The sequence below is a fragment of the Amborella trichopoda genome, chromosome 2, assembly GCF_054954075.1.
Source record: "Amborella trichopoda isolate Santa Cruz 75 chromosome 2, AtrichopodaSantaCruz75HAP2 v2.0, whole genome shotgun sequence".
Taxonomy (NCBI): Eukaryota; Viridiplantae; Streptophyta; class Magnoliopsida; order Amborellales; family Amborellaceae; genus Amborella; species Amborella trichopoda.
Window position 1 is genome coordinate 66,683,140 of NC_142337.1, and position 18,031 is coordinate 66,701,170.

General features: G+C 35.2%; 1 protein-coding gene across 1 annotated transcript; it reads right to left on the minus strand.

Annotated features, from left to right (window-relative positions):
• Window positions 1–1,174: 1,174 nt before the first annotated feature.
• On the minus strand, window positions 1,175–11,435 carry POL (Protein phosphatase 2C family protein). Its single transcript, XM_088859617.1, has 6 exons — window positions 10,848–11,435; window positions 10,593–10,766; window positions 7,961–10,457; window positions 5,221–5,334; window positions 3,532–3,796; window positions 1,175–1,583 (listed from the first exon to the last, which is right to left on the minus strand). Exons 3-6 carry the CDS (start codon window positions 10,220–10,222, stop codon window positions 1,468–1,470), a joined length of 2,757 nt encoding a protein of 918 aa, XP_088715743.1. The 5' UTR covers window positions 10,223–10,457; window positions 10,593–10,766; window positions 10,848–11,435; the 3' UTR covers window positions 1,175–1,467.
• Between the last annotated feature and the right edge of the window lie 6,596 nt (window positions 11,436–18,031).

The following is an 18,031-nucleotide window of genomic DNA, read 5'->3' on the forward strand; positions in this document are numbered from 1 at the left end:
AAGTTTTTAGTTGATTTTGATAGTTTTCAAGATGAATTGAGAATTTTCATATCAACCTTTCTTTTCTTTTTTTTTTTTTGAGATATTTGTGTCCTATATTATTATTTTTCTATAATCCATCCTTTATAGATTTTTTTGTATTTTTAATTTTCTGATCATTGCTATTAACTCTTTTATTATTATTTACTATTTTTAAATATTCGCTTACTTTCATTTTCTAACTTTTTCTCATAGGGTAGCATGTGCCTCGGTAAAAATTGTACCATTTGAATTTTATAGTTTTTTCAAAAATAGCTTTGTACCGTAGATGCGGCAATCAGGTCGGTCGACTCAACGATAAGGCCGGTCGAACCAAACAAGGTCTAGGTCCATGTTTTGGACCCACCTAGTCAGGTCTAGGTCCAGCTCATGGAGCCTATTGGGCTGGGTCGGTGATTAAAATATATAAAATACATAAATATATATACCAAATAATATATAAAATAAATTTTTGTTGTTGTCATTTCTAAACCTGAGTCTGGACCAGGTCCCGGTGCAAATGACTTGGAGCTACCGGGGGCCTACGTCCCAGTCACTTGAATCCAACCCCCGACCCGAAACGGCATCAATATGTTCAAATTTCTAGTCTCTTGCAATCTCCTTCACTTGTGATTTATTGTTCATTATCCTCTAAGAAACAAAATAACAATGGCTTTTCTTAAAAAATCAGAGAGATCGTGATTTTAACACTAAACGCATTAGGTAGTGAAATTTTAAGAGCATCCATTTTATGAATGCCAGAACTCATCAAAGTGCCTCCCTACAAATTCTACAAAAAATAACCTATTGTTTGCAAGACATCAGTATTTGAATTGCCCGTACTTTGGTTCACTGTTTCTAGACTCGACTGAGTCCACACGACTCGGCCTAGTAATTCCGCCTCACTTTATTGGTGAAGCGAGTTGGAAAGGAGCTCTCTCACTCCCTCTTTTTCTCTCTCTCTCACACACACAAAACTTCATATCCAAGGAGAAAATGACGAAAAAGCACATCATTTGCAGTAAAAACTTATGACTCTCTCTCTCTCTCTCTCTCTCTCTCTCTCTTATACACACAGGAATACAGATCCAAGGAGAAAATGACTGAAAAAGCATATCTGCAGTGAAAAAACGGCAAAACAAAAGGATTATGACTATTTCCCCAAATTCACCCCTTATTTTCAGCTATGAATATTACACCCACCCTGTATAGAACCAATGCACAACAAAATTGACTATATGGGAGAGCAACAATAACTATGAGCAAATGTTTTTTTTTTCTTTTCTCTCTTTTCTTTTTTTCTTTCCCCCCTTTCTCTTCTTTAAAAAGGTCTTCTGGAATCGCTGGACCCAACAGCTCTCAAACAAGAGAACGATGAAAATCATTGGAAAATTGGAAAACTACAGACAGGCTCAGGAATGAAAAAGAAAACTTGTCTTGTATAATGAATCAACCTGAAGATCTCCAAATCCTTCCTTCAAGGGATACCACCATGACAGAAACATCGTCATGATATTTGCGGCGATCACCATGAGGAATATCCAGCAGCTCATGAAAATCCATTCCTGCAGTCCAAAACAATCCTGATGTACCCCTCATAAAAAACACACAGAGAGAGAGATCTAAGATATACAGTTAAAAGATCATTTGAAAAGGAAAAATACACACATGTTCATGGTCATGCGCATGCATGCACAAGAAATTCCGACACACAATCAGGCTAAGCAGCAAGAAAGAAACCAATCAGGCTCTTTAAGTGCTTGGACATTAATATATATGTGTACCTTGGGATTTAGAAGAAATTTGAAATTTGAAATTGGATAAATAAGAAAATAAATAATGGGGCGTTCCAATGTAGCTGGATACAGAAATATGATTGAATAGAAACGAGTGAACATAGGAGTCTGAGATGGTGTCCTCCATATAAAATCTCTCTTCATGGCCAGGTGTTATATAGGAGACAGCATGGCACTGATGAGGTTCGTGCGTCAAATCCCTGACTGAGAAGCAGTGTTTTCAGACTGGCCTTGGGCCAGGTACTTGGCCCTGGCCTGAGGCGAGTTACTAGGGTGAGTCCGAGTGGACTCACTCGAGTACTGTACAGGGACAAAAGCCCTTGAAAAATTAATATACATGCATATATAACATTAAAAATAAGATAAAGTAGTAGAGGCTAAATAAAATCAAAAGAAACCTAAAATATTCAAATAAGCCTAAAAGCTTTATAAAAAATGAATGTTCAAAAAAATGATTTATAGTTGGGGACATTTAAAAAACAAAACCAAAAAATGGAAAATAAAATAGAGAATATAGAAAAAAACCTAACCAATCTTTGCCAATAGATACCCAAATTATATATAAACATTTCATACAACAATCCATACTTTTCTGTTTTTTGGAGACCAATTGGACTCAGCCAAGTCTCCAAACACCACTAAGAAGTATCTTGTGAGTAGATATCTCAGTCCCTTTAATTCTCGCTTATTCGCAAGAATGCTGCTTGCCCATATGGAGGATTTACTCTTTAAGCAGCACGTCTGCCATCGGGATATAGGCCTTCTATACTAGGGAAAGCTTTCTATGTTCCCCCTACAACATAGAAGTTCTATGTTCCCCCTTATCCAACTGTGCATTTTTTAATGGAGGGCAAAGATTGTCCCAATCACAATGTCACGTCTCTACACTGTTTTATTCTTAATTTTTTTTCTATAAACTGTTTTGACACCAAATTTTGGACGTCCATTCCTATATTAAACTCGCACTAACGAAAAATATAAAAAAATATTTTCAATAAAATAAAATAACCAAAATACCCCCGAAAATTTCAAGGGGATTCGGTCATTATTTTTTATCAAAAAATTATTGTTAATATTTTTTATAGGTGCGCCACAATGAGAAGATGGCACGTACCAAATTTCATATTCAAAAAAATTGTATTAAAAAAACTAAAAATAAAATACTTTAAGATGTCGGATCTAAGATCAAACGGTGAGTGGCTCTCTTGATCAAAAATGGACGGCTGGATAGTAGGGGGAACATAAAAAGCTTTCCCTCTATACGGAGCACCTATGGACTTGGAGTGCTGAAGAAATATTGGAATCAACAGCAGTGTTTACTAGAAAAGAAAAAAGTCAATAAAAAACTCAAGATTTTCATTAATTCCTCGAGAGAACATGAATGCATGTGACTGTATTCCTCTATAATTTCTTTTTGAAAATATTGATAATTTTTTGCACTTTGAGCAGGAAATATAAACAACAATGAGGAAAACGTTGGAAAGTATACTACAATCCAGGACTAGAAGAAACCATAATCCATTAGGGCCATTAACTTTCAATGAAAAGATGGACTGTGATGGATAGTGGGACAAAATACAAAACAGCACAATTGTATCAGTGGATCTCTCTCTCTCTTTCAATTAGATGACCACAATGGACTATGATAATCCAAACTCCAGTCAGCAGTGGACTATAATATACCTTTCCACAAATGTAGGGTAGAGCAGCTACTAACCATTTTTCTTTGCAGCACGAAAGAGAAGCTCTGAAATGAGGTATTGGGCAGGGTCTCCATCAGGGACAGTCTCTATGAACCACTCAACATGGGATACAACCTCTTCATTGCTGAAGTACTCATAAAGCCCATCGGAAGAGAGGACCAGAAAGCGATCATTAGAACAGAGGCGATGGTGACAAACATGGGGAATGCAACTGAGATATGGAGCGATCCCAATATAATCGATTCGAAACCTTTCCATCAAAGCATCATTCAATTTAGGCTGCAACCATCAAGTCAGAAGCAAAGTAAAAAAACCTGCGTCCTTGGGAAAGGGAAGTTATTAAATGACAAAAGTTAATTTAATCCCAACAAGGACCATCATTGAGCATCGTCTATGCTAGTTTAGTTTCATTAACTAGAAACTTATATGTGTGCTTTAACGGGGAGTAAATAAAACAAGGAAGAAAAAAGATGACATGGGAGGCTTGACGTTTTAAGGGCAGTGAATTGACAAGGAAGATCAGCAACAAAATACAAAATTAAAACATACAAAATTAAATAATTAATTTCAATTTAGGGGAGATAAGAGAACTTCAAACCGCTTAACTTTTTGCAGTTTAGCAAAGTGCAATATTGAATGCAGCAATCCACCCCTAGGAATCTTATGCAAACACCAGATCCAGAAATTTGGATTACTCTTGTGGATATGTAATTTTTACTCAACTGAACACTACACAATTATGATATTGATCACATAATAAATTAGTTAATGAATGTTGAAAGACTCATTATTCACATATTGATGTGTCGAATTTCATCCATGCATGGAAGTCACCTACTGCAGCTTCCTGATTCCATTTCTCTATCCACATATTCTGATTAGGATATGGGTAAACTAAATGTACAACTTGACTGTCTGTCACTTTATAGCTGTACTTAATACAATAAGAATAGTATGAATGCATAGACTAATTGTTTCATTTCATGACAATAACCTCATCATAGGGGTCAGGTCGGGTCAGACACGGACCAGACCCAAAAATTAAAATATCTATATATTTAACTATATTTAAATCTATTTCATATATTGGGGCCTGAAAAATATTACCGAACTAACTATATTTAAATCTATTTCATATATTGGGGCCTGAAAAATATTACCGGACCTGGACATGGAGCCGGATTCGACCTGCCGGATCCAATTTCTGAACCCATACCCGGACCCAAATTGGGTCTGGGTCCATTGCCACCCCTGCCTCATCATATATTCATCATTCTCGTACATAAAACTGTTTCTTCAACTAAGACCATAACTAGAAAATATCACCTTTGCAGAAACTCTTTAACATTTTTCAGATCTCTGTTCAAGTTAGAGGGATGGTGAACTTCATAGACATGCACACGTACTCATAAGATACATTTGCATGCAATTTTTTTTCTAGTCAAAAATTGACTTTTGTTTTTATTTCATCTTAAGATGCTTTTAAAGAGTAGTAATAGTATGCATCTAGACATCATCAAAATGCCAAAAAGATAAACGAGACTCTAAACACATGAACACGTTATTCACCATAATTAACAATATGAACCTCCTCTCTTTTTTTAACATAATATGAACAACTTAGCAACATTGAAAATCACCAAGATCCATAATCAGGCTAAGCTATAGATGGAAACTTTCAGTAATCAGGCATTTCAACTAACCTTCTTTAGATATCCTGCACCAAATGCTCGAGTAACTTTTAACTGTCCTTTCACTCTATTATTTAAGATAGCCCGGTTGTCATCAGGATGCTCCTCTTTTACCCTTAACACTTCCTGTCATATGCAGAAATTATAAATAAGGTTATCATTAGGATAATAATGAAAGCCTCAACATATACGCCTTGATAATTAGCCATGCATAAAATGCCTTCATGAGAAAAGTTTGGATTCCTCAAGACTACCCAATGTTTAAAAATGCAAAACCAAGACCATTGGTTTATCAAAATTGAAGTATACAGATAAACAAGAATAGAAGATATCAATATATTTTAGCTCAGTCCTTTATTTTCAATCTTATAAATATCAGACCAGTTGCTCCCTTCCAAGTATACAATAAGGACTAAATGGCCTTTAAAATGCTAAGAGGGCACTTTAACTGTGATTTAGTAGTGTAAATGCGGACTGCAGAGTTCATGAAAACTCTACATACCTAGGAACACAAGCATGTTTTCCCAAAGGTCTGGTTCATAGGGTATAGTGCCTCTACAGTTTTGCTTCTTTCTTCTTTTTCAGCAGGGCCACTTTTTAAGGACTTTTTTTTAGTGGAAGCTTTTTTTGTAAAGAAAAAAAAGGAACAGAACCATAAATTATTGCATCATTTTGCCCTACCACTTATTATACTTACACCTTCGTCAATTATTGAAGAAGTTGTCATACCTGCATGCAATCTAAGTCTTCTAGTTAATTGATTCCCTCAAAAAGTGGAATACAAGTCCAAATGCAAGAGGGGTTAGAATTCCAAGTATCTTAAAATGAAGTTGGGGTGGGAACTTTAAAATTAACAGATAATTTACAATTCCACATTAACAAAGCAGCAGAAATGGTTTCACATACAGATGACCCACATAAAGCAGAGAAAGTTCATATTTCTTTTAAACAAGTAGCTTTCATAAGAGGCCAGTATATTCTAAATGGTTAGGCTGTATGTCCTTTGGGGAATATTACAAGGGAGAAAAATTAGGATCTTCAGTGGGTAGGAAGGTGGCAGTAGATGGCATAACAGAGATGTTCCACTCTGATCTACCCAAATTGAAAGATGATGAACTGTTCAGCTATACTTGTGGAGTTGAATGTTTTGCCAGAAAAGAGAATTTTCAGCAAATGAAAGACGGCATGGTCTTCTTATTGGAGTCCCAAAAGGAAAGCCTCAACACCGGATTGAAGAGTAACCTAGGCTTGAGAATGAAAGGATGGTCTAGGTTGTAAAAGATGTGACAAGGAGGTAGCACACAGAAGTTATAGGCCCAACTGGATGGAAGCTGAGGATTGCTTTTCACCAAGGGGTACTCACTAAATCTTGTAAAATGGGTCAGTTTGCATCCTGTCAAGGACTGATGATATCATGGAAGAGAATTGTGATATCTCAAAAGTCACATAAATTGCATTTCAATTGGCTCGCATTGAGACTAATTCTGATATTAAGCTACTTGTAAGCTGGGGTAACACTGTCAGGATGGTGTCCACTATCATTATCATTATCAAAAATTCATATTCTTGTGCATAATTATCACCAAGTGTTCCTCTTGCACAAATCACTTGACCAGAAACAGATGTGGTGTGTTCAACCAAAGTGATCAATCAGAATTCATCGACAGGTCCATCAAAGAGAAAAAGCTAAGTGAATCGGCTTGATCATAGCCTGAACTGATCAGGACAGCCACTAGAAGTTTTACAATGAACTTAACTACTAACAAGATAACATACAATCCATTCAATCAAATAAAAATAAAATGCACTATTTCCGTAACATTCTTCAGAAAGCTGATACGATTTGAGCAAGAGTGTGTCACAAATGTAGACAGAATGCAGCTTCCTCTGAACTCAATGTACTAGAATATAAAACAACCGGTCAACCACTCCAAGAATTCCCAACAAAAGCAGCAAGCAGTGAGTCAAGTTTTCAGTACAATCACCAAATAGATCAAAAAGCACAGAAGATTTCAAATATCTTTTGAAGTGAATTATGTAGTACTAATAGTGAAATACACAAGAACATGAAAAGGAGATATATGCTTGCTAAAATATACTTGAATTACCTAGTACATAGAAATACAAATTACCCAAGAAGAAAACAAGGAACCAACATAAACTACAAAAACGATAATAAAACCAGGGGCAACCAGGCTAGACTACATTATTGATAAGAAAACAGGGTTAAAATAGATTTCTCCAAAGTCCAGAGACTAAGAAACAGGAACCTTGAAAGATTATCCATCTGGAAGGATCAGCTAGAAAACTGTTTCCAGAGATGCACTCTTCCAGTGTACCTGCACTTTTAAAACCAGTCTTTACTGAACAAGATAAATAGGGAAGGTTTCATCCCATTTTCATGATGCATTTCCATTCAACTCCCATAACAAATCTCATCGGCATTGCATGATATATTGGGAAAGTGCTTACTGCGATTTAATCACCACTCATACATCTATATATTAGCACTTTCCATCAACTTGTAAAAACCAAAATATGGTACATTTTTACATTGATAAAGATACCAAAAAAAAGAAAACTTTCCTATACAGATTGCCACAACTACAAATGATAATAGAACTTGCTCGCCATTAAAAACATACAACGAGGCAATAGAAGTATATAGTAGGCAATCAAACTACTCCTAGTAACAATTTACAATATGGAGTCTTTTAATTATATAATAAAAAAGATGGCTACTAGTTCTTACCTCCTCAACACTTGTGCTGTGGTCGATGGACAGCTGAAATGCTCTCATTTTCAATCTGCAGATATTGATATCCCTGTTTTTGTTGGTCCTGCTCACATGACTGATCTCACTATGCATAGGGGACTCCTCAGAAATCCTGTCCAATTCCACTCGGACAAGAGCATCTCTAGACCGAGCTTTATGTCTCGGATCCTCTACATGTCGGTCATTAAGCCTCTCTTGTGACAAAACAGCTCGACTATCCCCAAGATTCATGACATAAACATCTTGGTCCTTCATTAACATTACTAACACACAGGAACCCATTAGTACAAGCTCAGGGTTCACATCAAGTACGTTCTCTACCATTTCCATGTATGCTTCTTCTGTTATTTCCAGTGCCCTAGCCAAGGCTCTCAAAACTGCTTCATGGTCAACCTCACCAGCTTTACAACGCCTACTTGGTATGGCCAATGGTTCAGCTGGTTTTTTGGTAACTTGGATTTGTTCCCTATCCCAATCATAACTCCAACGAAACAGCTTTTTACGCATTTCTTTCTGTTTCCTATACAATCTCGTCAGTTTTGATCCAATAACTGACTTCTGTCTGTCACCCACCACTGATAAAGTAACCCTGATATTGTCTTGATCTGATTCTTGTACCCCAAGTGCTCCTCCCCCTTCTCTTAAATCCCCATGTGGACACTTGAGAGCTTCAGCATCGCTGGTTAATGGAGCCTGTGCTGTAGGTAAGTTTTCTCTAGCATGCAAGTCTCCAATAGATTCTCGCAAGTCCTCCTCCCTTAGCAACTCATAAAGGCGTTTGCTTTTACGGCCATGACCTAACATCTTTGTTGAGGGAACTTGTTCTGAAAACTGCTTTATGCTGGTGCTTTCATCTTCCCTGACCTCCACAATTTCAACTTCCTGTGGTTTCTGCATATCCTCCACAGAGTTTCCATCTGAGTTTGCCAATTTTCCCATTTCATCAGCACCATCAAGCAGAACTCCTGCCATTTCATTGGATGAGTCCTTTACTACCCTTGGCAACTCTTCGCTTTGATCCATGGCAGGTTCTAAAGAAACACAATGGATTTCTTCTTGACCTTGACATTCTTCCATTTCAAATGGCAAGGAACTAGGTTCGTTCTCTTTCTCGCAATTTGAAAATACCCCGACATCTTGACAGGCACTTGCAACCTCTCCAGATTCTGGTGGGTTTCTACAGGGATTATCATCATAATCCCAGAGCACGCCCTCTAATTCTTTATCAATGGCCTTATAAAGATGACTCATGAGAAAATCAGGAGCGTCAGGCCCATTAAAACCATCATAGATGCCAACGAACAACCAACCATGCTCCTCAGAGAGCACAACATGAACCCTATCCTCACCTGCCTTCCCATGAGCCCACTGAAGGTTTCGGCTGCTACCATGTTCACCTTCTGAAGACCCAACTGGTTCTTCAGGTCGATATTTTCCTTCCTTAGCGTTCCATATAAATTGGGTGACAGGGTCCCAAAGCAACCGATGCATCCAACCTGACCTAGGTCTCGAAAGAGTTCGATAGAGAGCGGTTTTCATGGGTTTGCTCACACTTCTCACTAGACGACCTAAAATAGCCCTTCTTCGATCATACGAGAGAGGTGCTGAGAAGTTGGTTTTATCAGTGTTTTCTAAAGGACCAGACATGAACATTCCTTTCTCAAGAGGCCCAGACATAAACCCACTTCCTCTGTCTAGTGGTCCAGAGCCCAAACCTCTCTCTAAAGGGCCAGACAAGAAGCCATTTAAGGAACCCGAGACTGAGCCAGAATGTTGGGCTGATCCTCGAGGCACTGGTTGTAGAGGGAGTGCGCTAAATGAGGCAGTGCCCTCAAATGATGCAGCTCGATCATGTGGGTCACTAGCAAACAATGTGCAATGGTGGTCATAAGATGTAACAGTCCTCGCCGTTGAGGAATTGGCACTCACAGAGGCCCCAGATATGGTTTTGAAGGTGGTTTCAGGAAAATTCTTACTGGGTTTTTGCAAATTTGGATCTTCGACAATCTCTTGTCGAAAAGAACAAGAACGGGTATCGGAATCAAAGGTACTCGAATCCAAAGTGAACCTCTCTGAATTAGAAGGAGTTATTGCAGAGGACTCACTAACAGGCCTAACATAACAGAATGAATGGCCTAATCCTTCATCCAAAGGCTCTAAGAAATCTAAATCAACCCCTTCTTTGCTGTTTCCCACTGGTACAAAGCACCCAACCACTCGAGAAGTACTGTTTCCCATATTGTGAAAAGCTAAAGAAACGCCACTTGAATACTTAACAAAATATCTCTCAACAATTTGTTGTACCTCTTTGAAAAGAAACTACAAGGGATTCTGTTTTTTTCAACCATAACCAGGTATAACAAGAAGAAACTTAATTGGAACACCCACCCCGAGAAGCCCTCAACCCTAGGGTTTATCCGGTTGATATGCATCTCCTAGAATCTAAACCAAATCATCAGAGCCCACAGTAGAACTGCACATATAGACTGAATAAGAAAAAGCAATGAAACCTAAACCCCCCATATCCATTCCCTTGTGTGAATCTACTGTAACAAGCATGAATAAATGAATTAACAAATGATAAAGCAAATAACAGTAACCTTCTGACCTTGTGTAAAAAGTCTCCAACTTGCTCAAAGCCCTTGCTGGAGCAGATAGGATTAGATCTGGGAAAACATCCAAAAGGAGAAACCCGACCAATGGAGAGAGAGAGAGAGAGGCTGAGAATGAAGATTACTGGTGAGTACCCAACACTATGTAAAACCCACCTGCGATTGGAGAGCTGGAAAGAAGGGAAAAAGTGAAAAGCCAGACTTAAAAACAATGGGGAAATCAAACTGGGTTTGATGAGAGAGAAACAAACTTTTCCAAAATGGGGTAACCAGGGGGAGCTTGCAGAGTAGAGAGAGGACCCAAATGAGGCAAACTGCTCAGCTCCCTGCTGCTTAAATCAACACACAGACAGAAAGGGAGGTCTTTTATATTATTGGGTTTTCAAATTTCAAGAGAGAGAGAAATGGGGGGTGACCAAGAATGAGAAAACAGCAGACTGTGAGTTTTTGTTTGTTTTTTGAATGATTGGGGTTGGTGCTCATGAATCAACCACTACTGCTACTGCTATTACTAAAACCCATCATCATCACCATCATGTTTCATGGTCATGATGGCCCATGACCCATGATTTTATATGGGGGGTGGACTTTTGAGCCATGGCAACAGTCAAAAACCTGAAAGATCGTGTAAATTTCTTCTAAATATGGAGATAATCCATATGTTTTCTTTCCCCCCATTTACAAGGCAATTTTGTTTTTGGAAACCCACAAAAGAAACAGGAGTAGAAGTCTCCGCCTCTAAGTCTCGAATCCAGTCCCTTTTCCTTCCACTTCAATAGAATCCGACCGGTGAACCCGAAGAGCCGTCCGGTCCATCACTGTTTGAAACTTTGAAGTTTGAATAGTTGAGATTGAAGGCTGAGGGCCATTTGAAGTTGAAAATGAAATGGAAAGAGCACAAAAAGTGGCTCACTTGGCATGACTTGACTTGGCTCACTTTCTCTTTTTCACACCAGTGTGGGAGATGGAAATTTAAAACATCAGACTTGGGGTCGATTTGTCTACATCTTATTTTCTATATAAGGTGCCCACATTGCAAAAAGTTTATATGAGGTTGTAACCTTAAATTAAGGTGCACCTAAAATATCCATCAGTAAGGGCTCTTTTGTCGTTGGAAAACCTAGTAATTGATCATCGAGATATATGAAAATAAAAAAAAAAAGATTTCGAGTCTTAAAAATAATGCATCTTGTAACATATTATTTGATCGGTTTATTTTTAAGATTTTCATACGTTTATAGATCTGCTTGATTTTAACTATTTTGTAAATTTATAATTAAACATAGAAATAGATTCTCACGTCATCTGAAAATCTTTTGACACCAAAATTGCATCTTAAGACAGAGTTGTGAGGTGTACCTTAATTTGATTTTTTAAGGTTGCAACCTTGCATAAACCAAACTGTTTACTATATAAGTAAGCCACACTTCTATTTTTTGTCGGAAGACGTGGTCCTGGTGTTGAAAAACTTTTTGTTTCTTGAACGTTGAAAACATTACAATGACTTGAAAATCTACATTGTGAAATTTAAAATTCTAAAAATAGTACAAATATTGCACATCTATAAATACTTCAAAATCTTGAAAATAGATAGTACAAATAGTTCATACAAGATGAACAATTTTTAAGACTTTAATTTATTTTTTTTATAACTAAAGATGATTAATTGGAAGGTTTTCTAACTTCATATCCCTCTTTTCGACAGTGTTTTTAAGATGCACCTTATTTCTATAATATAAGGTTACAACTTTATATAATCTGTGTCCTTATGTGTTTATTTGTAGTTATATGAATGCTTCTCTCCTGGTTTGTGTTTATGAAGCTTTGGCTAATAATGCGTCTCTGCCCTTCTTTAGAAATGGTCTCTGGAATTAAAAACGAAATCGCTTGTAAAAATCTTATTAATAAATGCGATATTGGGGCACCAAAATCTATTTAGAAATCTGATTTTTTCAAAATCTATTTAGAAATCTGAGTTTTTCAAAAGATTTCAAAAAATTGTATTTTTTTAATAGAACCGATAGGAATCCATATTTTATCTTTTTTCAACAAAACATTTGAAAAAAAACTTCCTCCTTATATTTTTTTTATTAATTTAATACTATTGAATTTTGGTTTTAAGATAAGTATACTAACAATGAGAGTAAATAAAAAATATTTATTTAACAAAAAAAATCTATCAAAAATTTCAACAATGAGTTCCCTTAAAAAAAGTATAAAAAAAAATACAAGCAATATATTCCCCAAACAAAGTATAGTAGGTCAAATTAGAAGAAGAGTAACCCAATGAAAAATCTTTTTTTTTTTTTTTCTTTAAACCCATTGCATCATCATAAAGAGCAAGAGAGAGATCCAATGATACTAAATATTTAAGTAGCGAGGAATTTATTGCGAGATTTGAATTTGCTTAATCATTTTGTTGCTTTTTTATGCATAGATAAATTAGATTAATTTTATACTTTATATTTTATTTTTCATTTCATTGGTGCAGACAACATAGCATTTTGGATGGACCGCTGTTTTACATATTTTGGTCTTTGTGTTTTCTTTCAATTAACTGCAATCCCATATTGGGGGATTTTTAATTTTATTTGAAAGATAATCCTATATTTTGGTTCACAGTTCTTGTTATTTGCAAATTAGTGTTTAGTATTGTTGTTGTTATTTCATTTTATGTTCCCAATAAACATACCATATGTTTTGTGATATGACAACATAGTAAACATTATTGTTGGATTTATTGAAAGTTTCAACAAAAAATTATTAAATCTTACTCTAATGACACTAGTAGGGCTATAAAATAAATTTTTAACGGCTTTAATATCTCTATACAATAGCTACAAATCATGATTCTATATTGTGTCATCTATACATATCCGATTTTTCACTACTTTTTTTTTACCAAATCCTAAATATTCACAATTCTATAACTTACCTTATTTTTTGGTGATCCGTATTTTTTACCCAATTTTTTTCTCCGACTTTTTGAAATAAAATTGATTTATTACCGATGTTTTGGACGGACGATATTTTATTATTTCCCGACTTGCTATTATGCACCAAAACACTATAATTGTTTGATAATCTATTTTTTCCTTTTATTCCGAAACTTGAAGCTTGAAAATAATGCAGATTCGGTATATGCATGAATATTTCAAAATAGACGGTCCAAATAATATGTTACAAGATACATTATTTTTAGTATATGAAATATATTCTTTTTTTATATCCACAAATGTGTAGATGAGGTAATCAATATGATACTCTTCTGATACCAAAACAGTAATTTATGGTGAGATATGAGTTACGTTTTTAAAGCACTACAACCATACGTTAACTATTGGATAAAGTTTGATGAGCCTATTAAGATAAGTTTGGCAAAATTTTATATTGGCTGCCTATCTTATCAAACCCACCACCATACCCTTGCTTGTGCTTGTGATGGCTTAAGGGAAAGTTTAAAGTCCTCACCCTCTTTATACCAGTTTTTATCTAATTTATTTAGATGCGTCTCCTTTTCGAAATGCATTTTAGAGATGGGTTTGAAAATGTTGAACATGAATTTGAAAAGCATATATTTTAATTGTTTAAACCAATATTTGTAAATTTTTTAACGCTATCTATTTTAGCTTTTTGGCATGTCCACCATTTGTTCGATTGTGTGATATAATACTAAATTCCCTCCGCCCATTTAGTGTAAGTAGCACGTGCCATTTGGCACTCATATGTTTGCTCTCTTTTTGTAATTGATTCTTTAGCAATTTTGTTGTTCCCTCTACGTACCCATGCTTTCAACTTTTCTCTTATTTCCTACTTTTTTAATACTTTATCGTATTAATAAAATCCACAAACTACACATGTCAAACACTAGTGTCAACCATAAGTCTTTTTTAAAGTCGTATTAGATGAATATCTTCCAAAGTTCTTATATTTAGAATCTAAACATATTTTGTGGAACCTTTACAACTTTCTACTTTGATATATATAGGGAAGGTGGATTGATAGCCATGATTTTTAAAGGGAAATTATAGTTAATATACTTATATTTTAATAAAATCAAGAAGAAAAAAAAAATTTTTCGACTTTTCAAAACCTCGCCTACACCTTTTTTTTCTCTCAATTTTTAGCTTTTTAAGGACGAAAATACCATTTGCGGTAGTTTTTTTACCGTAATGAACATTACAAAAATTTAATTACCGTAATATTGATTACGGTAATTAAAATGGCATAATAGCTTAAAGTAGTATTACTGTAATTTAATTACCGTAATATTGTCCAAGCCTTATAACAAAGGATTTTATACTCTCTCGAGACTACTATCTATTTACTCTCTCGACAAAAATTCATGCTAGCTGTAGTTTTCAAATCTCAAATTTTTAAGATATAATATCTACTTAATTTTTATATGATTCTCAAAATTTTAGAACAAAAACACTTTTAAATATGTGTTTTTGAGCAAGGGAGTAGATCCACATTGTGCTCCCATTAGAACATGGATTTTTTTAAAAGAGTGAGTGGCAGCCTTGATATTAGCTTCGGTTTAAAACATTTCAAACAATGGAGGGTGGAAAGTCTTGACCATAATTTGAACTAATATGGTAATTTAATTACCCTAATGTGTGGGAAGTCTTTACGGTTTTCTTATTACCATAATTCTTTCCCCGTTACTTCCAACCTCCTATAGGTTGAAAAGCTTCAAACCGAATATAATATCATGGTTACCCCTCTTTCTTTTCAAAAAATATATGTTGCCAAGAGAGCACGATGTGGATCTATTCCCTCGCTCAAAAACACTTATTTAAGAGTGTTTTTGTTATAAAATTTTGAGAACTATATAAAAATTAAGTAGAGATTATATCCTAAAAATTTGAGATTTGAAAAATACAGCTAGCATGGATTTTTGTCAAGGGAGTAAATAGATAGTAGACTCGAGATAGTAGAAAATCCTTTGTATTGAGGGTTGGGCGATATTACGGTAATTAAATTACTGTAATACTACTGTAAGGTATTACGGTATTTTAATTACCATAATGAGTATTTCCGTATCTAAATTATCATAATATTATTACGGTAATTAAATTACTGTAATATTACTTTAAGGTATTTCGGTATTTTAATTGTTGTAATACTCCTTCAACTTATTACGGTAATTAAATTACCGTAATGTTCATTATGGTAAAAAAACTACCGTAACGGGTATTTTGGCAAAAAAAAAAAAGCAAAACATTGAAAAAAAAAGGTGTAGGCAAGGTTTTGAAAAAGTTGAAGTTTTTTTTGCTGATTTTATTAAAATATAGGTATATTAACGATAATTTCCCATTTTAAAAAGGTGGAATTCTTCTGAGAAAAAATTGTTGAAGCCTACCTAAACCAAGTTGAGAAAAACATTGACAAGCTAATAGTAAAATCAGAAAACTGTTATTCAAATCAAAAAATATTTGATTGTGGGGGAAGAACATAAATGCTGATCAAGATGGAGTAACATAAAATAAATTAGCTCAAAACCATGTAATTTGAGAAACCCAAAAAAAAAAATTGATGAGATGCCAGGAAAAAAAATAGAAATTCAAACATAAACAACAAATCGAAATCGAAGATGTCCAAGAGATTCAAATTAGGGGATTTGTAATCGAAAATAAAGAGAGAGACCGAGGGAGGTTTGTGAGGGATTTGGCATTTTGGAGAGAGAGATGCCCTAGAGAGAGAAAAATAGAGTGATAGAGAGGTGAAAAGAGAGCGAGAGAGAGACAAAGAAGGAGAGATGCCAGAGAGAGAGAGAGAGAGGGGGATACAGAGAGGTGAAGAGGGACAGATACCCTACATATAGATAGAGAATAGGAGAGAATGGAGGAGAGAGAAGAAGAGAGTACTTGGTTTTTTAGAGGATAGAGAGTCGGAGAGAATGGAGGAAAGAGAGGAAGAGAGTGTACTTGGTTTTTGAGAGAGAGGGGCTCGGTATCATCACTCGCAAAAAGTGTTGATATAGAGCTGTGGATAATAATTAACACCATATTTAGTAGTGTAAACTCGCAACGAATACGTGTTGAATAGGTTGATACAACGCTACTGGTTTTTCACTATTAATAGGGGCAACCTATTAATAGTGTTGGGCATACCAAATGCTTTTTAATAGGTTTTGTATGAATAGGTATTCATACAAATGCCAAATACCTATTAATAGGTTTTATATGCCTATTCGTACAAATACTAAATGCCTATTAATTGGCATTTGTATGAATAGTTTTTCGTACAAATATCAGATGCCTATTAATATGTTTTGTATGAATAACTATTCATACAAAACCAACGGTGCTTGTATTTGTAATAGTACCTGTATTTGTATTTGAATAGGTTGATACAAACCAGTAGTGTTGGATGAAGATACAAAACCTATTGATCACTAATACAAGTACCAAATGCCTTAGTAATTACTATTTAACCTATTCATACAAAAGTGTTGTGGTGGATAAAAATATTTCGTTCACAAACACTATTCACTCACTGCCAAAGGACGTTCAACGCCCCCTCGCCAATTAATCATCTTGACCTCGAGATATATAGGAGTGAGAAAAAAAAGATTGTAAGTCTTAAAAATAGTGCATATTGTAATGTATTATTTGAACCGTCCATTTTCAAGATTTTCAAGTATTCATTTTTTATGTCATAAATTTCATGATTATTGGTGAAAATAGATTTTTAGACTATCACAAAGCTTTCAAGCACTGGAACTAACATCTTTTTGCATTGTTTGGAGGTGCACCTTATTTTGATTGTTTAAGGCGTCAACTTATACAAATCTCACCCTATATCTATAAAGGATTAAAGTATGGCCCAACTCAAAAGCCCGTAAAAAAAGTTGTTCCAATACTTAAAAAAAACCCTATAACTGGTCATCTTGCCCTAAAGATATATAGAAATTGAAGAAGAAAAAAAAAAAAAAAAAAAAAATTCAATTTATAAAATTAGTATATTTTGTAACACATTATCTGGATTGTCTATTTTCAAGATTTCCAAGTATTTATAAATCTAGTTTTTAAAACTCTAAATTTCATAATTAGATGTAGAAATAGACTTTCAAATCAAGGGTTTCTTTCTTGCAACGAAGTTACGTGTGTGTTCGGACAAAGTTTGAAGGTGCACCTTATTTGAATTATTAACCGTGAACACCATCATGAGTAAGAGGGAAGTATTTAAAACCTTTGGGCTCCAACCATAGACAGTAAGACACTTGTACGTTCAAAAAATCTCCGGCTCTTCGATACACCGGTGATCAAAATATTGCCTAGCCAAATTGGTTTGAGTCAGCTCAAAACTGGATCCATCCGCAATTCCAGATGCTCCTGAATCGGGGATCCCCCCATAAATGTCTAGGCTTGAGTGATCAAGCGTCACAAGAAGAATTTTTAGAGCTCCATTCCTACCGAGATCCCAAGTG

Excerpts from the sequence above, each read along its gene's own strand:
- POL (XM_088859617.1), bottom strand. The coding sequence starts at position 10,222 with ATGGGAAACAGTACTTCTCGAGTGGTTGGGTGCTTTGTACCAGTGGGA. Across the intron at positions 3,797-5,220 it reads GTGCAGGATATCTAAAGAAG|CCTAAATTGAATGATGCTTT; the intron begins GTTAGTTGAAAT and ends TGATGGTTGCAG. Across the intron at positions 1,584-3,531 it reads TCGTGCTGCAAAGAAAAATG|GAATGGATTTTCATGAGCTG; the intron begins GTTAGTAGCTGC and ends TTTGGACTGCAG.